At 44.6% G+C, this 21,611-nt stretch overlaps 3 protein-coding genes across 3 annotated transcripts in view; all 3 read right to left on the reverse strand.

Moving 5' to 3' along the window:
• rars1 (arginyl-tRNA synthetase 1) overlaps positions 1 to 14,889 on the reverse strand; it is a 21,799-nt gene extending 6,910 nt beyond the window's left edge. Inside the window, exons 1-13 of the mRNA XM_080836851.1 lie at positions 14,759 to 14,889; positions 13,881 to 14,015; positions 12,303 to 12,491; positions 11,031 to 11,139; positions 10,648 to 10,748; positions 9,656 to 9,777; positions 9,101 to 9,221; positions 7,859 to 7,988; positions 7,088 to 7,192; positions 6,181 to 6,359; positions 5,590 to 5,699; positions 4,842 to 4,947; positions 1,794 to 1,966 (exon numbers count right to left, since the gene is read on the reverse strand). Coding sequence (XP_080692977.1) covers positions 1,794 to 1,966; positions 4,842 to 4,947; positions 5,590 to 5,699; positions 6,181 to 6,359; positions 7,088 to 7,192; positions 7,859 to 7,988; positions 9,101 to 9,221; positions 9,656 to 9,777; positions 10,648 to 10,748; positions 11,031 to 11,139; positions 12,303 to 12,491; positions 13,881 to 14,015; positions 14,759 to 14,803 — 1,625 coding nt within the window. The 5' untranslated portion in view covers positions 14,804 to 14,889. The remainder of the gene's footprint in view (positions 1 to 1,793; positions 1,967 to 4,841; positions 4,948 to 5,589; positions 5,700 to 6,180; positions 6,360 to 7,087; positions 7,193 to 7,858; positions 7,989 to 9,100; positions 9,222 to 9,655; positions 9,778 to 10,647; positions 10,749 to 11,030; positions 11,140 to 12,302; positions 12,492 to 13,880; positions 14,016 to 14,758) is intronic.
• A 2,059-nt stretch (positions 14,890 to 16,948) lies between these two features.
• LOC308362771 (syncollin-like) lies at positions 16,949 to 17,347 on the reverse strand (the record flags this gene model as incomplete). The annotated part of the gene is made up of 1 exon (XM_080835498.1): positions 16,949 to 17,347. One exon carries the CDS (start codon positions 17,345 to 17,347, stop codon positions 16,949 to 16,951), a length of 399 nt encoding a protein of 132 aa, XP_080691624.1.
• A 1,745-nt stretch (positions 17,348 to 19,092) lies between these two features.
• LOC308375620 (syncollin-like) lies at positions 19,093 to 20,403 on the reverse strand (the record flags this gene model as incomplete). The annotated part of the gene is made up of 2 exons (XM_080851785.1): positions 19,093 to 19,436; positions 20,328 to 20,403. The coding sequence occupies 2 exons, from the start codon at positions 20,401 to 20,403 to the stop codon at positions 19,093 to 19,095; spliced, it is 420 nt and encodes a 139-aa protein (XP_080707911.1).
• Positions 20,404 to 21,611: the final 1,208 nt, after the last annotated feature.

Below are 21,611 nucleotides of genomic sequence, written 5' to 3' on the forward strand. Positions count from 1 at the left end.
TCAGCACTAGATTTGAATATTACTAGTTCAGCACTAGATTTGAATATTACTAGTTCAGCACTAGATTTGAATATTAATAGTTCAGAACTAGGTTTGAATATTACTAGTTCAGCACTAGATTTGAATATTACTAGTTCAGCACTAGATTTGAATATTACTAGTTCAGCACTAGATTTGAATATTAATAGTTCAGAACTAGGTTTGAATATTACTAGTTCAGCACTAGATTTGAATATTAATAGTTCAGAACTAGGTTTGAATATTACTAGTTCAGCACTAGATTTGAATATTACTAGTTCAGCACTAGATTTGAATATTACTAGTTCAGCACTAGATTTGAATATTAATAGTTCAGAACTAGGTTTGAATATTACTAGTTCAGCACTAGATTTGAATATTACTAGTTCAGCACTAGATTTGAATATTACTAGTTCAGCACTAGATTTGAATATTACTAGCTGGAAGAACAGATCCAATATAACTGGGCCGGTCGCAGGCAGATGGACTGCCCTACTTGAGCTGGGTTCTGCTCAATGTTGCTTCCTGTTAAAAGGGAGTTTTTTTCTGACCACCTTGACACAACGCCGATGGATAACGGCTCAGTATAAACGAATACAACTAAATTGAACAGAATTAGAGATGGCATAAATTGCAGCGAGCCGTTTCAGGAGTGTATCAGCAGCAGTGCTGTTGGGGGTACAGGAGCTGAAAGCCAGGGACGCTTCAGAAGACAGCTGGTTGTTTTCCAGGCGGTTTGCCTTGAGGATGGCAGGTTATGAAGTAGATGACAGACAGACAGGAGAGTGGAGTGGAGTGGCGTGGCGTGGCGTGGCGTGGCGTGGCGTGGCGTGGCGTGGCGTGGCGTGGAGTAGATTCTCACATTCTTTTGAGGCAGACACACACACCATGCACAAGGAGTGGCGTGGGATTGACTGTGACCACATAGAAGCTTGTTTCGGGAGGACTCTTCCCTGCCTCCTCTCGCCTCCTCTCCTCTCCTCTCCTCTCCTCTCCTCTCCTCTCCCCTCCTCGTCTGTGAAGCTGCGTCTGGTGACAGCCGGCCAGTTTAGTGTCACTGATAAAGACGCTGAAGACACGACAGGCCGCCGACCTCCATCACACCACACTGCTCACACCCAACACAGATCTGAGCTCACTCTGAGTGGCTAAGTGCTTCATGGTGAGCCCACACGGCAGGGAAAATGGCATGATTCTCATTTTCATTATCATACCCATGCTCACACAGACACACACACACACACACACACACACACACACACACACACACACACACACACACACCCATGATCAAATGCGCACACAAACATTAAAAGGGCAATGGTCAACTATTACTACAGTCAATTGACTGATCAGAGTGAGAGAAGCATTGACTGCTACTGGGGTCTTCACGTGATGCTCCTTCATAAACCGCTAGAGATCAACACCTACCTAGTGATCAAAACCTAGAAGACAAGAAGAAAACACAAACACGCGCACACACACACACGGTGGTTCCCAAGGTTTTCATGGCGGCGCTCTGCCAAGAGAAAGAAAATGGCCTCACTGCAACCCATGGGGTTTAGCCCCTAGCTAGCTAGCTAGCCTGCCAACGCTGCTAGCAGGAGACCAGTGCAAGACTGCACTTCTCACAACCCAGTGTATACAAACACACATATGTCTGCACAACCTACCAGTCTCTCTCTCTCTCTCACACACACACACACACACACACACACACACACACACACACACACACACACACACACACACACTCTCCAGTCTCAGAGACACACCTGATTCTGGTGAAGGCGTAGAGCAGGTAGGCGGCCGTGTTGCCCCGGTCGTCCAGCATCTTGTCGAAGGAGAAGACGTAGTCGTTGATGCGGTTGTGGGACAGGTCGGCGTACTTGATGCAGCCGAACGCCACGGCCTTCTGGGCCGCAGTCAACTCCTCTGGAGTTAAGACCTACATGACGGCACAAAACACATCAGGACGACCCGCCAGAAAACAACCACACATTTACCACCTTCGCAACAGCAAACAACGTGGACATTCATCATCATCAACAACAACAACAACATCACAAACACGTTACAAAACACCAGAGTACTTCCCAAAAACACACCATAAAAACTCTACATCCTGCAACACTATCAATCTTTCTGATTGGTTACCCTTCCCTTGTAATTGGGAGCAAGACAACCCAATGTGCGGACCCGCACGACTAGCTGCGTCCCTGCTCCAGACGAGCTGATGGCTGATAGAGAAAAACAGACTAAATAAATGATCGAGGCGGTGAATAGTCAATCAACTTGGGCGAGGCGCGAGCCTCTGGTGCTTTGAGCCGTCGCTGAAGGGCCGACCAGTTTAGTTTTTCACTCGAAGTGAAAGAAGCAGAACTCCTCTTCAGTATTTAAACATCACCACAACAGCACACATCAACTCCGTTTACATCTCTCTGCCTGACAGACCAGTCAGCCACTGCCAACATCACACCAGCGAAAAACAAGTCAACCCCGCTCACACACAAACACTCACACACTTATTACAGGAGACAGTGACAGAAAAGGAGCGAGACAGAGAGATAAAAAGAAAGAGGGAAAGAAAGTATTAGGATGGTTTTGATGGTTTTTAAAAAATGAAGAAAGAAAGAGAGTAAAGAGAGCAAAAAAATGATTTGAAGGAGAGAAAGGAAGATAGAAAGAATGTGAGAGAGAGAAAGAAAGAAAGAGACAGAGAGAAAGTGAGAGAGAGAAAGAAAGAGACAGAGATAAAGAAAGTGAGAGAGAGAAAGAAAGAAAGTGAGAGAGAGAAAGAAAGAAAGAAAGAAAGGGATAAAGAAAGAGCCCAGCTGTCTGGGCCGGGTCAGGGCCGGACCCAAGCCAGATGAGTTCCTCACACCGCTGCTGCCAGAGAGCAGAGCCTCCTTCTGATTGGCCAGCTCTGACAGGACCTTGAAGCCTGTGTTCCGGAGAGCTCTATCTGTCTCTCAGTCAGTCGATAGCGTTCACCCTAATTATCTGCTAATTAGCTAATTAGCGCGTTAGCTTGCTTGGGATCTGACACTAGCATCCTGACGGAAGAAAAAGGCGAGTTGAGCCTCCCTGCCATGCTCCTGAATCTACATGCTTAAGTGTAGGCTGGCGTCGTGTGTGGCTCGGTCCAAACCGCCCATTTACAGAACCAGGAGTGAACACCAACACCAGAACCTTGCTTTGGATCTGACACTAGCATCCTGACGGAAAGAAAAGACGCGAGTTGAGCCTAGCAAACTCAAGAGTTAAAGTCACCCTCCACAGATCTCAGCCATCTCTTCTATAGTCAACAGCGCTGTGCACAGCACAAGAGAAATGACTGACAGGTGTGTTGATGAATGCTTTCAAGGAACTCCCTGTTAGCAGCTGATAACAAGGAGGAAGAGCGAATGGCTTCAGCGGCTGATTACAGAACCCCCGGATGGTCGCAGAAGCAGAAGATCTACTTAATTGATAGCCGTCAGAATAGAAAACCCACAGAATAGAAAACCCACAGAATAGAAAAACAGTAGTAAAGGCATTTCTATTCGCCTCAACGCCACCATGAAACAGGAAGTGAATTAGCACTTCATCTCCATAATAATAAACCTCACAGACGTCCAAAAATGACAGGAAATTCAGTCGAAGGAAGAATGTGGCTTTCACTCAATCAGCTCCATCCAACTTATATGATAAAGCCTTTTACTTCAAATATGGCTATGTTTGTAAAATGTGTTGCATGGTTCTGTGTACAACTCTCTATCTGGCGAGATGTGTGCTCAGCAGCATCAGACACACATTCAGCCTGAGATAACCTGTTCAAACGGCACAGAGACAGATGATGGGCTGACAGCGCTCAGGAGACGAGGGAGAAGGAGGGAAGGAGAGAAGATGAGGGAGAAGGAGGGAAGGAGAGAAGATGAGGGAGAAAGAGGGATAGAGAGAAGACGAGGGAGAAGGAGGGAAGGAGAGAAGATGAGGGAGAAGGAGGGATAGAGAGAAGACAAGGGAGAAGGAGGGATAGAGAGCAAATGAGGGAGAAGGAGGGATAGAGAGAAGATGAGGGAGAAGGAGGGATAGAGAGCGCAGACGAGGGAGAAGGAGGGATAGAGAAGATGAGGGAGAAGGAGGGATAGAGAGCAGACGAGGGAGAAGGAGGGATAGAGAAGATGAGGGAGAAGGAGGGGTAGAGAGAAGATGAGGGAGAAGGAGGGATAGAGAGCGCACACGAGGGAGAAGGAGGGATAAAGAGAAGATGAAGGAGAAGGAGAGATAGAGAGCGCAGATGAGGGAGAAGGAGAGATAGAGAAAGGTTGAGGGAGAAGGAGGGATAGAGAGAGCAGATGAGGGAGAAGGAGGGATAGAGAAGATGAGGGAGAAGGAGGGATAGAGAGCACAGATGAGGGAGAAGGAGAGATAGAGAAAGGTTGAGGGAGAAGGAGGGATAGAGAGAGCAGATGAGGGAGAAGGAGGGATAGAGAAGATGAGGGAGAAGAAGGGATGGAAAGAAGATGAAGGAGAAGGAGGGATAGAGAGCGCAGATGAGGGAGAAAGAGGGATAGAGAGCAGATGAGGGAGAAGGAGGGATAGAGAGCAGATGAGGGAGAAGGAGGGATAGAGAGCGCAGATGAGGGAGAAGGAGGGATAGAGAAAGGTTGAGGGAGAAGGAGGGATAGAGAGAAGATGAGGGAAAATTAGGGAACGAGAGAGCAGAAGAGAAGGAGGGAAAGAGAGCGCAGATGAGAAGGAGTGAAATAATAATAATCAAGCACAGCACCTTTAAAGAGACAGCAGAAACTAAAGAAACAGTGACACACTGGGCTGACCTTGTCTCTCTCTTTGTCCTTCAGCTTGTCCATACTTCTCTTCAGCCCTTCGTCCAAGAGGTCCACCAGCCTCACCGTGTCCCCAGAGCGGGTCTTAAACTTCTTCCTGAAACAGAGAGGAACTGGAACAAACTTCTCTAGGGCTCCACACAGAACATTTGGACAAACACGGAAGACTAGATCTGGGGTAACACACACACACACACACAGACACACACAGAAGACTAGATATGGGGTAACACACACACACACACACACAGACACACACACACACACACACACGGAAGACAAGATCTGGGGTAACACACACACACGCACACACACACACACGCACACACACACGCACACATACACACACGCACACACACACACACACACACAGAAGACTATATCTGAGGTAAGTCTGATTCTATCGTGCCTCGCATTTAGTTACAGTTTCCTTTCACCAGATATACGGCCAGATGAGATAAGAGCCAAGAAACTAAAGTTAAGACTGAAGACTAAAAACTAAGCGAGACGACAAGATGATATGACAGAAATTAGGAAACAAGTACAAACAAATAATCAAAAAGAGACACAGACAGACAGACAGACAGATAGACACACACACACACTCACAGACAGACACACACAGACACAGACACACACACACACACACACACACACACACACACAGACACACACAGACACACACACACACACACAGACACACACACACACACACACAGACACACACACACTCACTCACTTGTCCTCTCCCAGAACCACTCCGAAGCCAGCGTGTTCCACTCGTGTCACTTTGGGGTCGTACCAACCAATCATCTGTGCGCTGGCAAACACAACCTGGAAATGGACGCCCTGTAGATACAGACACGTTTAGGGCCATGGAATCCGCCAAAATAAAAAATAAGACTCTTAAAACTCTTTAGAAAAAAAGTTATTTTTCAATTAGTTGAAAAGATCATGCCCTTAATTACTACATTTCATTCCCTGAGATCCAACTGGTTGGTTGGCTTGTGTAGGCTGGAAGCTTAATTGACAGAAACACTGACACTAACAGTAGAAGTTTTGGCAGGCTCTTCAACACAGCAATCAGTGTCTAACTGCCAACCCACACACTAATGATCCCAACTCATTGGGGGGAAAAGGAAACTGAGAATGTGAATGTGAATGGCATGTTTATGAAACCAGCCAGTTTATGAGCTTGCACAATAAATATTGCAATATTTCCCAACACAAAAACACACACACACACACACACACACACACACACACACACACACACACACACACACACACACACACACACACACACACACACACACACACACACACACACCTGTCCGCTGTCCGTCACATAGATGATGATGTCGGCCTTCTCCACAAACAGACGGTGACGAAGGGCGGCAAGGTCGGAGGTGTCGTAGGTGTAGCCGCCGTCAGACTTCACCACCGTCAGCGGGATGGACTGGCCCGGGGCAAAGACAATCTTCCTGCCCTCGTCCATCTCAACAAGCCCTGTGTGTGTGTGTGTGTGTGTGTGTGTGTGTGTGTGTGTGTGTGTGTGTGTGTGTGTGTGTGTGTGTGTGTGTGTGTGTGTGTTTGATGGTTTCAGAGAAAGAGAGAGAAAGAAAATGTGTGGTAGAATGCAGCAAACCCAATAAATAAAAGTGAGTAATGTGCCGAGGCCTTTTTTCCTATTCAGAAATGATCCTGAGCTCCATCTGTCAGTCACAAATGGTGATGTTTAAACATTAGGTTCTGAAATATTGGTTCTCAGCAATTCTATTTATTCTGTATTATTTCATATTTGCAGATATCCCTGTGGCATAACTTACATAAAAAGGTTTCTTGTCTAGGCAGGTGCATTTGCATTCTCAGAGAAAACACAGAAGTTATAAACAAAAACAAAGCAACAGCACCCCCTTCTGGACAGTAAGTGACATGACTGTTGACTGCGGCCCTATACTCCTCAACATTCTAGACTTTACTATGATGCTAGATAACAGACTCATCAATTCTGTTAACCAACCGGAAAAAAGACGTTACAATAAAAACAAAAAATGCAAATTGTTTTGATGTTAACTATCAAAATAAAAGAAAATATTTAAATAAATATTTATGACAGTACAATTATTGCCCCATGTAAAACATCAACATTGATATTTTAGAGATTCAGCATTTGTAGATGACCGTCTCCAATTGGACCCTCTTAATAATAAAAAAGAAAAGGGAAACTTTCTGACCTCTCTGTTCAAACTCCTTGACCACCTCGGTCATCATGTTCTGGTAGAAGGACTCGCCCCGCTCCACCAAGGAGACGTCCAGGCAGTCGTACACCTTCTGGAACTCTACAGGAAGACAAGAGACGAGGGCAGACACACTTTGTGTGAGTGACACAGCAACGCATCCCTCTAGGGAGATCCCAGACACACACTCGACACAGCGCAACACACAACATGTGTATGTGTGTGTGTGTGTGTGTGTGTGAGAGAGGGAAAGAAAGAGAGAGAGACTGACATAAAGAAGGTGGACAACTATAAGATGAAAGAGATCACTGCAAAAGTCAGCCAGGGAGAGAGGTGTGTGTGTGTGTGTGTGTGTGTGTGTGTGTGTGTGTGTGAGAGAGTGAGTGAGACACAGAGAAAGGACAGACAGAGTGTGTGTAGAGTAGAGAGCTGAAAGGATACTCTAGAGGAGACATGTTGAAGGGCAGTCCTGTGACTGTCACATCAAAGCGCCCGGGTGACGAGTAATTGCCTGATGCCCGCTATGCCTGATGCCCTCTGGGCTGCCCATCGCCTTGGGGCAACGCTCACCTCCCGAGATAGAGAGAGAGAGAGAGAGAGAGAGAAAGAGAGAGAAAGAGAGAGAAAGAGAGAGAAAGAGAGACAGACAGACAGACAGACAGACAGACAGACAGACAGACAGACAGACAGACAGACAGACAGACAGACACAGACAGACAGACAGACACACACAGACACAGACACACAGACACACATACACACACACACCTTTCCTGGACACATCACAGATGAGGTTCCACGCCTTGATGAATTCCGGCTCTTTGCTCTGTAGTTTGACCACGCACTGGTAGGCTCTCTTCTTGAAGTCCTCGTCCTCATCAAAGCGCTTTTTAGACTCCTAGAACCACACAGCATAGGACCAGATTAAACCACACAGCACAGCACAGCACAGCACAGGACAGGACAGGACAGGTAGAACCACACAGCACAGGACAGGACAGCACAGGACAGGACAGGACAGGACAGGACAGGACAGGACAGGACAGGACAGGACAGGACAGGACAGGACAGGACAGGACAGGACAGGACAGGACAGGACAGGTAGAGCCACACAGCACAGGACAGGACAGGACAGGACAGGACAGGACAGGTAGAGCCACACAGCACAGGACAGGACAGGACAGGACAGGACAGGTAGAACCACACAGGACAGGACAGGACAGGACAGGACAGGTAGAGCCACACAGGACAGGACAGGACAGGACAGGACAGGACAGGTAGAACCACACAGGACAGGACAGGACAGGACAGGTAGAACCACACAGGACAGGACAGGACAGGACAGGACAGGACAGGTAGAACCACACAGCACAGGACAGGTAAAACCACACAGGACAGCACAGGACAGGTAAAACCACACAGGACAGGACAGGACAGGTAAAACCACACAGGACAGCACAGGACAGGTAAAACCACACAGGACAGGACAGGACAGGACAGGTAGAACCACACAGCACAGGACAGCACAGGTAGAACCACACAGCACAGCACAGCACAGGACAGGACAGGACAGGTAGAACCACACAGCACAGCACAGGACAGGTAGAACCACACAGCACAGCACAGCACAGGTAGAACCACACAGCACAGCACAGGACAGGTAGAACCACACAGCACAGGACAGGACAGGTAGAACCACATAGCACAGCACAGCACAGGTAGAACCACACAGCACAGCACAGGACAGGACAGGACAGGACAGGACAGGACAGCACAGGACAGGTAGAACATAGAATGCTCCTCATATAGCATGCATCACAACATCTGATTTAACTGTCAAAATCTGACCAGCTCACATGGCTGGTGAATATAAACGCTATAAACATGTCTTCAGGAAACGTCCCTCTACTCAGGCTGCTAGGGCTGAGGCTGAGCCTCACTCACCTTGTAGAAGGCCTGGAGATCTAACCCTAACCCTAACCCTTCCCTCCAGGGCTGAGCTCCACTCACCTTGTAGAAGGCCTGGAGGTCTCCGATGGGAGGGCAGCTGGTGAGGTAGTTGGGGAACTTGTCCTGCAGGTGAGCAATCAGCATCCCAAACTGAGTGCCCCAGTCTCCCACATGGTTCAGCCTGGCAGGGGGGGGCAGGAAAGAGGGGCAATTTCAATTCAATGTAATTGTATTTATATAGCGCCATCACAATACCATTGTCTCAAGGCGCTTTACAGAGCCCAGAAGGGGAAGGGAAACAACAAGTGTTATACAGCATGCATTTGGTAGATGTACATAATATATATACAGACATCCGGTGGTATATCATTTCAATGGGTAAAACCCCCCAAAAAAAGACTAAAAGATAATATTGAGAGGAATCACAATCGCTCTGCAAATCTCCATGTTCATACTCACAACTGCACAAACATAAAGGAAAATGATATGTTGTTTGGATGTGGCTGACAATCACCACAGACAAAAGTGTCAAAATCTCTGCACAGGTTTGCAAAAGAAAACCGTCTAATCTGAGCCAGATCAGTTCCTGAGTCTGGTTCTGGTTCCTGCACGGACCTCACCACCTCGTAGCCCAGGAACTCAAACAGGCGGCACATGCTGTCCCCGATGATGGTGGAACGCAGGTGACCCACGTGCATCTCCTTAGCGATGTTGGGCGAGGAGAAATCCACGACAACCTGAACACGTAAACCAACAAACAAAATCAGTAAGAACATGGAATCATCATCAGCGCCATCGAGGTCCCAAACAAGTAAGGAAGTGCTACACACAGAAGAACTCTGGTTACATCCACCCGGCTCCTTTTATTCTATGGTCTTGACGTTTCTTTGTTCTAGCTCACCTTCTTCTATTCTATGGTCTTGACGTTTCTTTGCTCTAACTCACCTTCTTCTATTCTATGGTCTTGACGTTTCTTTGCTCTAACTCACCTTCTTCTATTCTATGGTCTTGACGTTTCTTTGTTCTAACTAATCTACTTCTATTCTATGGTCTTGACGTTTCTTTGTTCTAACTAATCTACTTCTATTCTATGGTCTTGACGTTTCTTTGCTCTAACGCACCTTCTTCTATTCTATGGTCTTGACGTTTCTTTGTTCTAACTAATCTACTTCTATTCTATGGTCTTGACGTTTCTTTGTTCTAACTAATCTTCTTCTATTCTATGGTCTTGACGTTTGTTTGTTCTAACTAACCTTCTTCTATTCTATGGTCTTGACGTTTCTTTGTTCTAGCTCACCTTCTTCTATTCTATGGTCTTGACGTTTCTTTGTTCTAACTCACTTTCTTCTATTCTATGGTCTTGACGTTTCTTTGTTCTAACTAATCCTTCCTCTATTCTATGGTCTTGACGTTTCTTTGTTCTAGCTCACTTTCTTCTATTCTTTGGTCTTGACGTTTCTTTGTTCTAACTCACTTTCTTCTATTCTATGGTCTTGACGTTTCTTTGTTCTAACTAATCCTTCCTCTATTCTATGGTCTTGACGTTTCTTTGTTCTAGCTCACTTTCTTCTATTCTTTGGTCTTGACGTTTCTTTGCCCTAACTCACCTTCTTCCTAGACTCCAGAGGAGGCGGCTGCACACCATTCACTAGTAGGTTGGTCAGCAGCTTGGACACAAACGCCTTCTTCAGGTGGATATTAATGAACCCTGGAGAGCAGATACAGCAGTAAATACAACATTCCTGGAGGGGGAAGAATTATGTAATACAAGGGGCATGACTATGTAACACAAGGGGCATCGCTAGCAACACAAGGGGGCATCATCTCCAATACAACTTTCAGGAGCGTCAGAGGACTTTCAAGCTGAGCTGCTGAGAACAACTCCTTCAATGTCTAGCTGACCAACAACTCCTTTAATGTCTAGCTGACCAACAACACCTTTAATGTCTAACTGACCTGAGGATCTCGAAGACCGCCATAGAAAGCTCACCTGGACCAGCAATATCAGTGCTCTGGATCAACTCATTCTCCGGAATGTTCTGGACAATCTTCTCGGCAATCTCCCTGGGATTGGCCTTTACCCCCTTAGCCTTCAGCATCTACCCAAGGTCACAGGAAGTCCCAAGAGGTCAGTGGAAGGTCATCAGGTCAGACATCGCCATCACTCACAAGCCAACTCCTCCTCTCATATATATGGGTTATGAATAGGCCTGTGTTATGCTATGTATAAAGCTGCTCTAATCTAGAATGAGATAAACTGCTTTCTGCCTTCTTAATCATTTTTTTATGCTAAAGCTAAAGGCAAATCAGGAATGTGACTATCTGGCTTATCGCACATTTTCACAAACTAAAAAAGGGGAACACTATTTCTTCCAGTATGCCTAAATTGGAGAACAAAAGCAAGATAACACATTAAAGTGAGTATAAATAGTAGTCGATCGTAATCCAGCATACATTATTGAAAACCAGTGAGGAGTTTAAAAGCCTTTGATGCCTCACAGCGGGTCCATTTTCCATTAGTTTTTTATCAATATGATTCAATATCCAGCTCTGGGTTATCAATATGATTCCTTTTCCAGCTGTGGGTTACGTGAGCACTATACTGATATTGATTGATGTATGGTTACACGTTATCAGAGCTTGCTTTTGTGATGTAGTACTGTAATTTCGCACAAAATATACAAGTTGTCATCATTTAGAAAACTCTCTTAGTGTTAATTAATGAATCCCTCTATTATATACATAATATTTATTATTTTATCCAAAGCCATTTACAGTAATATACAGATTCATTATATTTGTATCCTAAGCAATTTACAGTGGGATGCAGATTCATATATATATTTATTTAAAGCAATTTACAGTATTGTAAAGATTTTTTTTTTTTTTAAATCAGTACACGTGTTTTCTCAGCATAAAACTCATGTCTATGGTGTTGTTAACACCTCCACTAACAAGCGGTGCCTATACACTTGCAACAGATCCTGTGAGTCTGAGCGAGACTTAAGGGAGACTAACCTGAGCCATAGCCATGGCACTGTTGCACTGGTAGTCTGAGCGAGACCAAAGTGAGACTAACCTGAGCCATAGCCATGGCACTGTTGCACTGGTAGTCTGAGTGAGACCAAAGTGAGACTAACCTGAGCCATAGCCATGGCACTGTTGCACTGGTAGTCTGAGTGAGACCAAAGTGAGACTAACCTGAGCCATAGCCATGGCACTGTTGCACTGGTAGTCTGAGCGAGACTAAAGTGAGACTAACCTGAGCCATAGCCATGGCACTGTTGCACTGGTAGTCTGCAAGCTTAGCCTGCTGGCTGGGAGTGACGGCCAGAGGAGGGCTCTCGAGCTCTGGGCAGGCGGCGTGGATGGCCTCCCCGAAGATCTCCTGGAGCCGCAGGTTTATGTTCATCATGGTCTTGGTGCACTCCATCCTCTCCTCCTGCAGGCTCTGAAGAACAAACACCACACAAGCATTTCATGAGAAACCCTGAATGGGAATATAAGAGATCTAGGCTTTTATTGAACTAATCTGAAGAACAAATCAACACCACATGAGATCCGATTTCTAGGCTTTTGTATCGCTAATCTACACCGTCTAAAAACAGGTGTCTAGAAAATCCCTGTACGGCCTTCCTTTAAAGGCACAATATGCAACAATTATGCTCCAGGATTAGGGTTAGGATAAGCAGTTTAACCTTAAAATAACAGCTTAAAAAAAATTGGGGCGCTACAATGACTTTTAATATGGAGAATTGCGTCCGTGCCAATGGCATAGCAGGGTCGATAGGCATATAACTGCCTTCTGTAGTTTTGCCTGCCGATGCCCGCCGACCTGACTTTGATTACCTTCTGCCGATCTAGTAAGTAGCTTATTTGCCGTCTTGCTTAGTCTTGTGTTGCACATGATTGATGTTTGACTGTGTAAGGACAGTCGTTGAGTAATTCATTTGTCATAATGTCAAAGTCAGCACATTTCAAGAGATTTCGTTAGTTTTAGCTGCCAGCATACCTTTAGCGAATAGCTATTAATCCTTAATGCACCTTTAAGAGGAAACATCAAGGTGTTTTATCTCGCTAATCTAATCTTCAAGTATTTTATTTATGTGAATGATCTACAGGGCCTCTTAATTTTCCCTCGGGATTAATAAAGTATCCATCTTAAAATATGTCTTCCATGACATGGAAAAACCCTGATTGGAACATTAGATATCTAGGCTTTTATTAAGATAATCTCGATTCTTCTCGTAGTTTCCTTCTATAAATAGAGCCTAGTTTAGGTATTTAGCAGATGTTTTCTGTCCACAGTGGATATATACAATATACAGAACTAGACGGCCATGTATGTCTGTGTTGGTCAAAACTCCACTGTAGGTGGCCAGTCAAATGACAAACAAGATTTGTGAGAATTCGACAAGATATGTGCGGGTTTAACAAGATATGTGAGAGTTCTACACACTTCTATCGGGGTAAATGGCTTATCGACTGCATTTATATAGCTCTTTTCTACTCATAAAACACTCAAAGCACTTTACAGATTAATGCCTGATATTGATATCTACCTATTCACACACTGATGACAGAAGCTACTGTTAGATTGCTGAAGGACACTTTGACAGTTGGTGAGGAGAAGTCAGGATCGAACTAGCAACCTAGCACATGTCGAGTCAAGTACCACCCGAAGATTCAAGAAAATGTACACTGCAAAATGTGTCTTCTTAACTAGGCTATGTGTTTGCGTGCGTGCGTGTGTGTGTGTGTCCGTGCGTGTGTGTGTGTGTGTGTGTGCGTGTGCCCATGATCCGGTGGGACTCCTACCTGGCATATTTGTTGTACTTACTCGTTTCAGGATGTTGAGGCGGTACTTGAGTTTGGTGTTCTCTTCCCTCAGCTCTTCCGTGTGATTGGTAACACCCAACGTGGCTGGGTTCTTCAAGCTCTCGATCTCGGCAGAGAGAGCTCTTATTTCATTCTCCTGGGAAACCAAGTCACTCACAGGTCAGATCTGGCATTCAACTCACCTTACGTACAAGTGAGACAATAAGACAAACACCCTTCTTATAAGGAGGGCTGGAAAGGGGGTAGGTTCACAGGCAAAGCCATATCTTTATGATGGCCAAACCCTTTTCCGAAAAACTGAGTGGAGTGATGCCATCATTACTAAAAGCAAAAGCGAAAGCTTTAGGAGGCGTTTCTAGCGTCCTGTGAAATAGTTACATATTAATTAAGGGATTGAGGAGGGTAGGACTGGATGATGGTAACGTTGTCGCCACCTCCCAAGATTTTGCCATCTAAAAACTGCTCATCAACTGTTTGATTATGCCAGTGGGATTCAGGGGCTACCTAATTGTGTTGGCAAACACCTCCTAGTTTTCTCGATGACAATGCAGCTAACACAAAATAAACCCAGCACCCACAACTCTGTTCTCTCATCTGTGTTGATTTAGCAGCTAACGTTACAACATGGTTGGGAGCTCCTGATAGAGCAGAGCTACAGAGTAAAAGGACGAGATTGCGGATGGGATTTATTTTGTTAACGTTACATACTAGCATCCAGAATACTTGCTGGTGATGCTATAAGATGCTGACAGTCGTTGCCTCGGCTCACGTGACCGACCAATCAACATGCAGTGCAACTATTTTAGCAAAGATTTAACAACAAACTCTGAGAAAATCGCCACCGAACATGTTATATGTTATACATGAATAGCGACAAACCTGTCGGAGGAGTCGAGCTGTATATTCGGTTATAGGATCTCCCATAATCGCTGTTAATCCTGCAACTATATGATGAAATATTGAAACTTCTGTCACACGCCTCAGAAGTTGCCTCGCGTGTTTCCTGAACCGGTCCGGTTGGAAAAGAGCTGCAGAAAGAGGGTGTGCGGCAAAACCTCTGCGTCAAATCTCACACTGCCCACCCGTGGACGCCTGAGGGATGGCATGTCCACAGCGCCGTAATGTCTTTCAGATATTCGGCCTCAGTTTATTCTATGAACAAACTACAGTTTTCTGGATGTAAGACAATATGTATTATCTTAATGTTTTGAGATAAAGAGAGAGAAGATGTGATAGATTTATCCAACGCACAATATACATTTCACTCCATAAATCAAGAGATGACTATAATCTCAAGAGATTATCAACAAGAGTTATATAATGTTTTAACTTAAGAACACATTTTTTTCTTGTCTTGGGAAAAGATTGCTAATACATAATTTTTTTTATTTATACATTCAACTTGGGTTTCCTACTCAGTTCAAACCTTTGGAGGGATTTAATGAAGTTTCAGGGCTAAAAATAGTTAGATGATGATACATATCAATTACTTCACACTGGAAGAAGTTGAACTACAGCAACACTCCCCTGGGGAGAGATCAAGTTTGGTTAGCTAAAGCTAGCTTAAGTTCAAATTGACAAATGGACAAAATGACACACGAATTTTTGATGAAGTATCATAAAAAATGTACAGAATTTATTGCATAAAGTGCCCCCCCCCCCCCCCCTTTTCACAGGTCATACACCTTCCTGGAATACCCCTGAGATCTAAACCTTTCCTAAACAGCACAATTCCATCTGAGCTTTTCAAGGACAAAATGGCAAGGAATGCAATCTTTTTGTTGAAAACAAATCTGACTACAACTAAAACAACACGGAAACCCATAATTAACTTGCACTTTATAAGCCTGTTTGACCGACTTGAGCACTGGTCTTAGAAAATGTGCCTCTTGTCTTACTCATCATGTTTTTAACGTCTGACTAGTATAACCTTAACTAAAGCAGCCTTCAACCTGCACCTTGTTAGACTGCATCAATAGCCTGAACACTAGGCCTGTCTTTTTACTTGCCAGGGCAGAATCTCTTGTTTATAGGACACATGAGCCAGAGCCGTCTCTCTAAGCGGTCAGGGTGGAAGAAAAAGGGGTTTTGCCTCCTAGGCTGGTCCAAGGGGGTTCAGTTACAGTAGGGAAGCAATGGTACAATAAAAATAAAAAAGCCATTCCTTTGCTTTTATTGCTCAAAACTGTTTGTTAGCTGGTTATTGTGTTGTTTATTTATTTATCTTCTAGTATTTTTGTCTTCTTCTCCTTTTATGGTCATTTCTCTTGTGATTTTTGTTGTTGTTGTCTTGACTTTTGACTCATTCGTTTTATTTATGTTTTCATACAATTGCAATTGCCTTGACTGGAAAGCACTTTGGGTCAAGTCCTGTTGTTTTTTTTAAATGTGCTTTACAAAGACAGGTGACTTGACTTGACTGAAGATCTAAAACGAGCTGTATTTTTTCACTTTTGCATGACATGAAGTCATTTGGCAGATGCCTTTGGCTGGGATGACCTACATGCAGAGTACAACACAGGGAAATGTTATAGGACACAACTAAGAGCCATCTCTCTCTGTCAGGCTGAAAGAAAAAGTTGGTTGGGGCTGGTCAAAGGGGGCTCAAATACTGTAGATAAGCAATGGTAAAATAAAAATCCATTCCAAAATTGCTTGTCGTTTCAGTAGTTAACCACACTAAAGAAATGCCAAAAAAAAGTCACTATCAGTGCAAATCAGTATGCAAATATGAATATAGATGACCTATCGACAGGCTTCTGCTACATGTAGTTATTAGTTTAATTCCATGTAGTTCACTGCTCCCCTGCACTACCATTAAAAGAGCTGAACTATGACCCCTCCATTATTACAAACTCTCAAATAAAAACCAGAGAAGAGATAATAACAAGCAGGGAAGAGTTTTATTGGATATTGGAACAGAACACTTTTACAAGCATCTTTCAGCACATTCGTCTTCTAGTGCATCCATCGTTATCTTTCTTTCTTCTATCTCGTTTCTCCTCCTGTCACAACATACAATCATTCTCTCTCCAGTGATAGTGAATCGTGCCTAGCGCCTCTCTGCTTCTAGCAGCCACACGTGTATCCAGCGATAACGTTGTCCCAGTTGCCGAACATCCCATTCGACAAGTCCTTCAGGCGGTACTGGATGCCGGCTCTGAACTGGCGCTTATTGCCCTCCTTCTTGATGCGGTCCCAGACGGTGAAGTAGCAGCCCGGGGCCACGACGAGCGATGACACGCGGTATAACCAACGCCTGGTGATAGCGGGTTTATCGTCACCGGGGAAGGAATCGAGGCTGTCACCTCCGCAGCTATGCGCGTAGAGGTAGTGGCTGTCCTCAAACATGCGGGCGCAGACCTTGGCGCCGTTGACGTCTTTCAGGGTGGCGGGCTCAGGGCACAGAGCGTTAAGCCCGTCCCAGCACAGAGCAGTGCACAGGAGCACAGCGATGAGAGTCTTCATCTTGTTGGTCTTTTTCCTTCCTCTGCCTGAAGTCTCTGAGAGTCTCTCTGAGTGGGCCTGCTTTTAAACACCTGGCCCCGTACCAGAAAAAGCAAACTCACACACAACCTGTCACATACACACACACACGCATTCAATACACACACACATAAAAAAACACAGTCACACACACAGATGACTTTCACACACAAACTCTTATACACACACACACACACACACACACACACACACACACAATACACACACTTACACATTCACACACACTTCCTGGGAACCGCTGTGAAGAAACACAGGTGGTTATTGTGAAGGCTAGTTTGTGTTTTTTCTCTCACTGCGTAGAGTATATATTTAACAGAGTTGCCACATTAAACAAAAAAACAGACATAGGCCAAATTTGGTAGCATTTATTTCCTGGATTAAAAAAAAACATTATTCTACTGATAAAAGCAATATTTATAATGTTTTCCTATGTACGTGGTGGGCCTCCTGTAATTGAACCCCCTTGGACCAGCCTAGGAGGGAAAACCCCTCATTCATCCATCCTGACAGCTTAGAGAGACGGCTCTGGCTCATGTGTCCTATAAACAAGAGATTCTGCTCTTACAAGGAAAAAGACAGGCCCAGTGTTCAGACCAGAGTTCAAGCTGTTGATGCAGTCAAACAATAAAGAAATTGACCTGTTACTACTGTATGTTAATTAAGTAAGAGCTACTCCCTAGGCTAAATGTATAAATATAATAATATTGTGTTAAGGAGAACATCTAACAATCATTTCAGTGATAGGCTAGGCATGAATAGTGCTCATTATTGCTCTGGTAGATGAGGTGTGTTCCTTACTTACCGCCGGTAACCTTCATGCTTTATCTAAATTATAGGCTTCATTGTAATAATAAACAGAGAGGGGGTGGTTGCATCTCAATCTGAAGGCCTGTGTGATTGTCGTTCAGTGTCCACTTGCAAACAGAAATGGCTTGTCAGATGCCAGGTTGGCCTCAGAGTACCCGTCAGTCTTATTAATTATGGAAGTAATGAGTAACAGGTGGTTGGGATCTCAGGCTTAGCCAATAGCATTGGGTTTGAAAGCTGTCAGTGTGCCTACCATCCCAGTGTGCTTCAGAAGTCCCAGATGATGGACCGCGTTCGGCGAGGCCGCTTCACGCAGGATGAAGTGGGCGTTTGTCTTTTTACTTGTCAGAGCAGAATCTCTTGTTCATAGGACACATGAGCAGTCTCTCTAAGCTGTGAGGGTGAAATAAAAAGTGGGTGGGCTGGTCAAAGAGGGTTCAACTACAGTAGAGAAGCAGTGGTAAAATAAAAAGACACTCCAAAATTGCTTGTCGTTTCAGTAGTTAGCCACACAAAAAATGGCAAAAAAGTCACAATCAGTGCAAATCATTATGCAAATATGAATGTTGATGAACTATCGGCAAGCTTCTGCTAAATGTAGTTATTAGTTTAATTCCATGTAGTTCACTGCTCCCCTGCACTACCATTAAAAAAGGGAAACTATGACCCCTCCATAATTACAAACTCTCAAATAAAAACCAGAGAAGAGACAGAAAATAACAAGGAGTGGAGAGTTTTATTGGATTCCCACACAACAGAACACTTTTAGAAGCATCTTTCAGCACATCCGTCTTCTTGTCCATTCATGTTTCTTTCTTCGTTGTCGTTTCTCCTTCTCTCACACCATCCAATCAATCTCTCTCCAGTGATAGTACATCGCGCCTAGCCCCTCTCTGCTGCTAGCATTCACACATGTATCCAGAGATGTTGTTGTCCCAGTCGCGGAGGATCCCAAGCCCCATCCCCACTTCCTTCAGGCGGTACTGGATGCCGGCGTTGAACTTGCGCTTGATGCCCCGCTTCCTGAAGCGGTCCCAGACGGTGAGGGTGCAGCCCCGGTTCACGACGAGCGACGAGATGCGGTTGTTCCAACGCCAGGGGATAGTGGGAATATCGTCGTCAGGGAAGGCATCAAGGCTGTCGCCTCCGCAGCTCTGCGCGTAGATGATGTCGCTGTCCGCGAACATGCGGGCACAGACCTTGCCACCGATGGCGTCCTTCAGGGAGGCAAGTTGTAAAGGGGCTATTTACCAGCCTAATTGCTGCCCCCTGCAGGTTACCTATTTGGACAAATTTACCTGGGCACTGAATCAAGACAAACGCAGACCAAGAAGTATGGAAAAGCAAGGACTTTTATTTATCTTTGTAAAAGCACCTTGAGGAGAGAGCAGTGGCCGGAACATGCATCACATCGATGTAAAGTGCTAAGTGCTGATTAATAAATAGATAAATAACATGAGATGTAGGCCTATACACAGGAACAGATGGATCTATAAATTAGCATCACATACACAGCAAATTCATCTGTGTTTCAGATGGGCAAAGTACAAACAAGTAAAACCAGTTAAAACCAGTCAAATTCATCCCCATCCCGTCCACAGCACGCATAAGCACAGCAAACCAAGGCAAAATATATCCCCTCCTATTCCTCAGTACAGACACGGCACTTTGCACGGGACATGAGCTTGCTCTGCTTCCTGTTCACACATAAACACACTAACAGACATAAAGAAACCCGCCGGGGAACACAATTCCCCCGGAAAACAACAAAACATTAGGTACTCACAATACTACCTGATAGGCTGGCCTCCTCGCCGCGACTGCCGGACGTGGGGTAAAACGGTGGTACACTGACCAGTATTTCGCCACCCGCAACTATAGTCTAACGCACTACGTCCAATTGTTACATATCATGTTTTCACGTGACGCATCACTCACCCACGTCCTGGCACAGCAGGCCTCGGCTTGGAGCTCAATCGTATCTCCTGTCCCTAACCTCCTGTTCCTATACAAACAAACCCCTTATATCCCCATTTAGCAATTGCTTCATGCAACACAGGTGTAGTGACGTTTAAGCCGGCGGACGGGCAGGACCCCGCCCCCCACATTGTCGTTCATTCAAACGCCTGCTTACAGGGCTCAGGGCACAGAGCGTTAAACCCGTCCCAGCACAGAGCAGTGCACAGGAGCACAGCGATGAGAGTCTTCATCTTGTTGGTCTTTTTCCTTCCTCTGCCTGAAGTCTCTGAGAGTCTCTCTGAGTGGCCCTGCTTTTAAACACCTGGCCCCATTCCAGAAACACACACAGATGACTATCACACACACACACACATACAAAACACACACACACACACACACACACAGCTGACTTTGACACACAAACTCTTATACACACAAACACACACGCACACAGACAATACAAATACATACACATCTACATTCACACACACTTCCTGGGAACCGCTGTGAAGGAACACAGGTGGTTATTGTGAAGGGGTGGTTTGTGTATTCACTCCCACTGCGGAGAGTATATATATTAAACAGAATTGCCACATTAAACTAAATCCAAGACAAAGGCATCTGCCAAATGACTTCATATCATGTAAATGTGAAAAAACCCAGCTCATATTAGATCTTCAGTCAAGTCAAGTAATCTGCCTTTGTATAGCACATTTGAAAAGAAAAACACAGCTAACAAACAGTTTTGGGTCATAAAAGTAAAGGAATGGCTTTTTATTTCTATTGTACCATTGCAAGAGGCCGCGCTTGCTCATGTGTATAAAGAAGAGATTCTGCTCTGACAAGTAAAAAGACAGGAACAGTGTTCAGACCAGAGTTCAAGCGGTTCATGCAGCCTAACAAGGTGCAGGTTGAAGACTGCACTAGTCAGACGTTACAAAACTGACAAGTAAGACATTGTTTTTCACCAGTGCTGGTGAGTCCATCAAAGTGTCTAAAAATGTGCAAATATAGGTAAAAGGTGTTATAAAAGATAAATATTGAAGTCCTGTTTTAGTTGAGGTCAGATTTGTTTACAACAAAAATATAGCATGCCTTGCCATTATGTCCTTGAGAAAAGCCCAGATGGGATTGTGCTGTTTAGGAAAGGTTTAGATCTCAGGGGTATTCCAGGAAGCCGTGTGACCTGTGAATAGTGGAGGAGGCACGTTATGCAATACATTCTGTTCAGAGGCATTTTTTGCTGGCATGTGGCTTTTTATCATATTTTGTATATATAATGATGTGAATTATTATTATCATTATTATTATTTTTAAAACCTAACTTAGTTGACATTGGGGGTTGACATTGTGATTGCCTGAATTGCTGTTTAACTAGTTCATTTTTATTATAGCCTACAGGGGGGTTACTGTTATGAAATTGACCCGTTACTACTTTCTGTTAATCAAGTAAGAGCTA

The sequence above is a fragment of the Sprattus sprattus genome, assembly GCF_963457725.1.
Source record: "Sprattus sprattus genome assembly, chromosome: 1".
Lineage (NCBI taxonomy): Eukaryota > Metazoa > Chordata > Actinopteri > Clupeiformes > Clupeidae > Sprattus > Sprattus sprattus.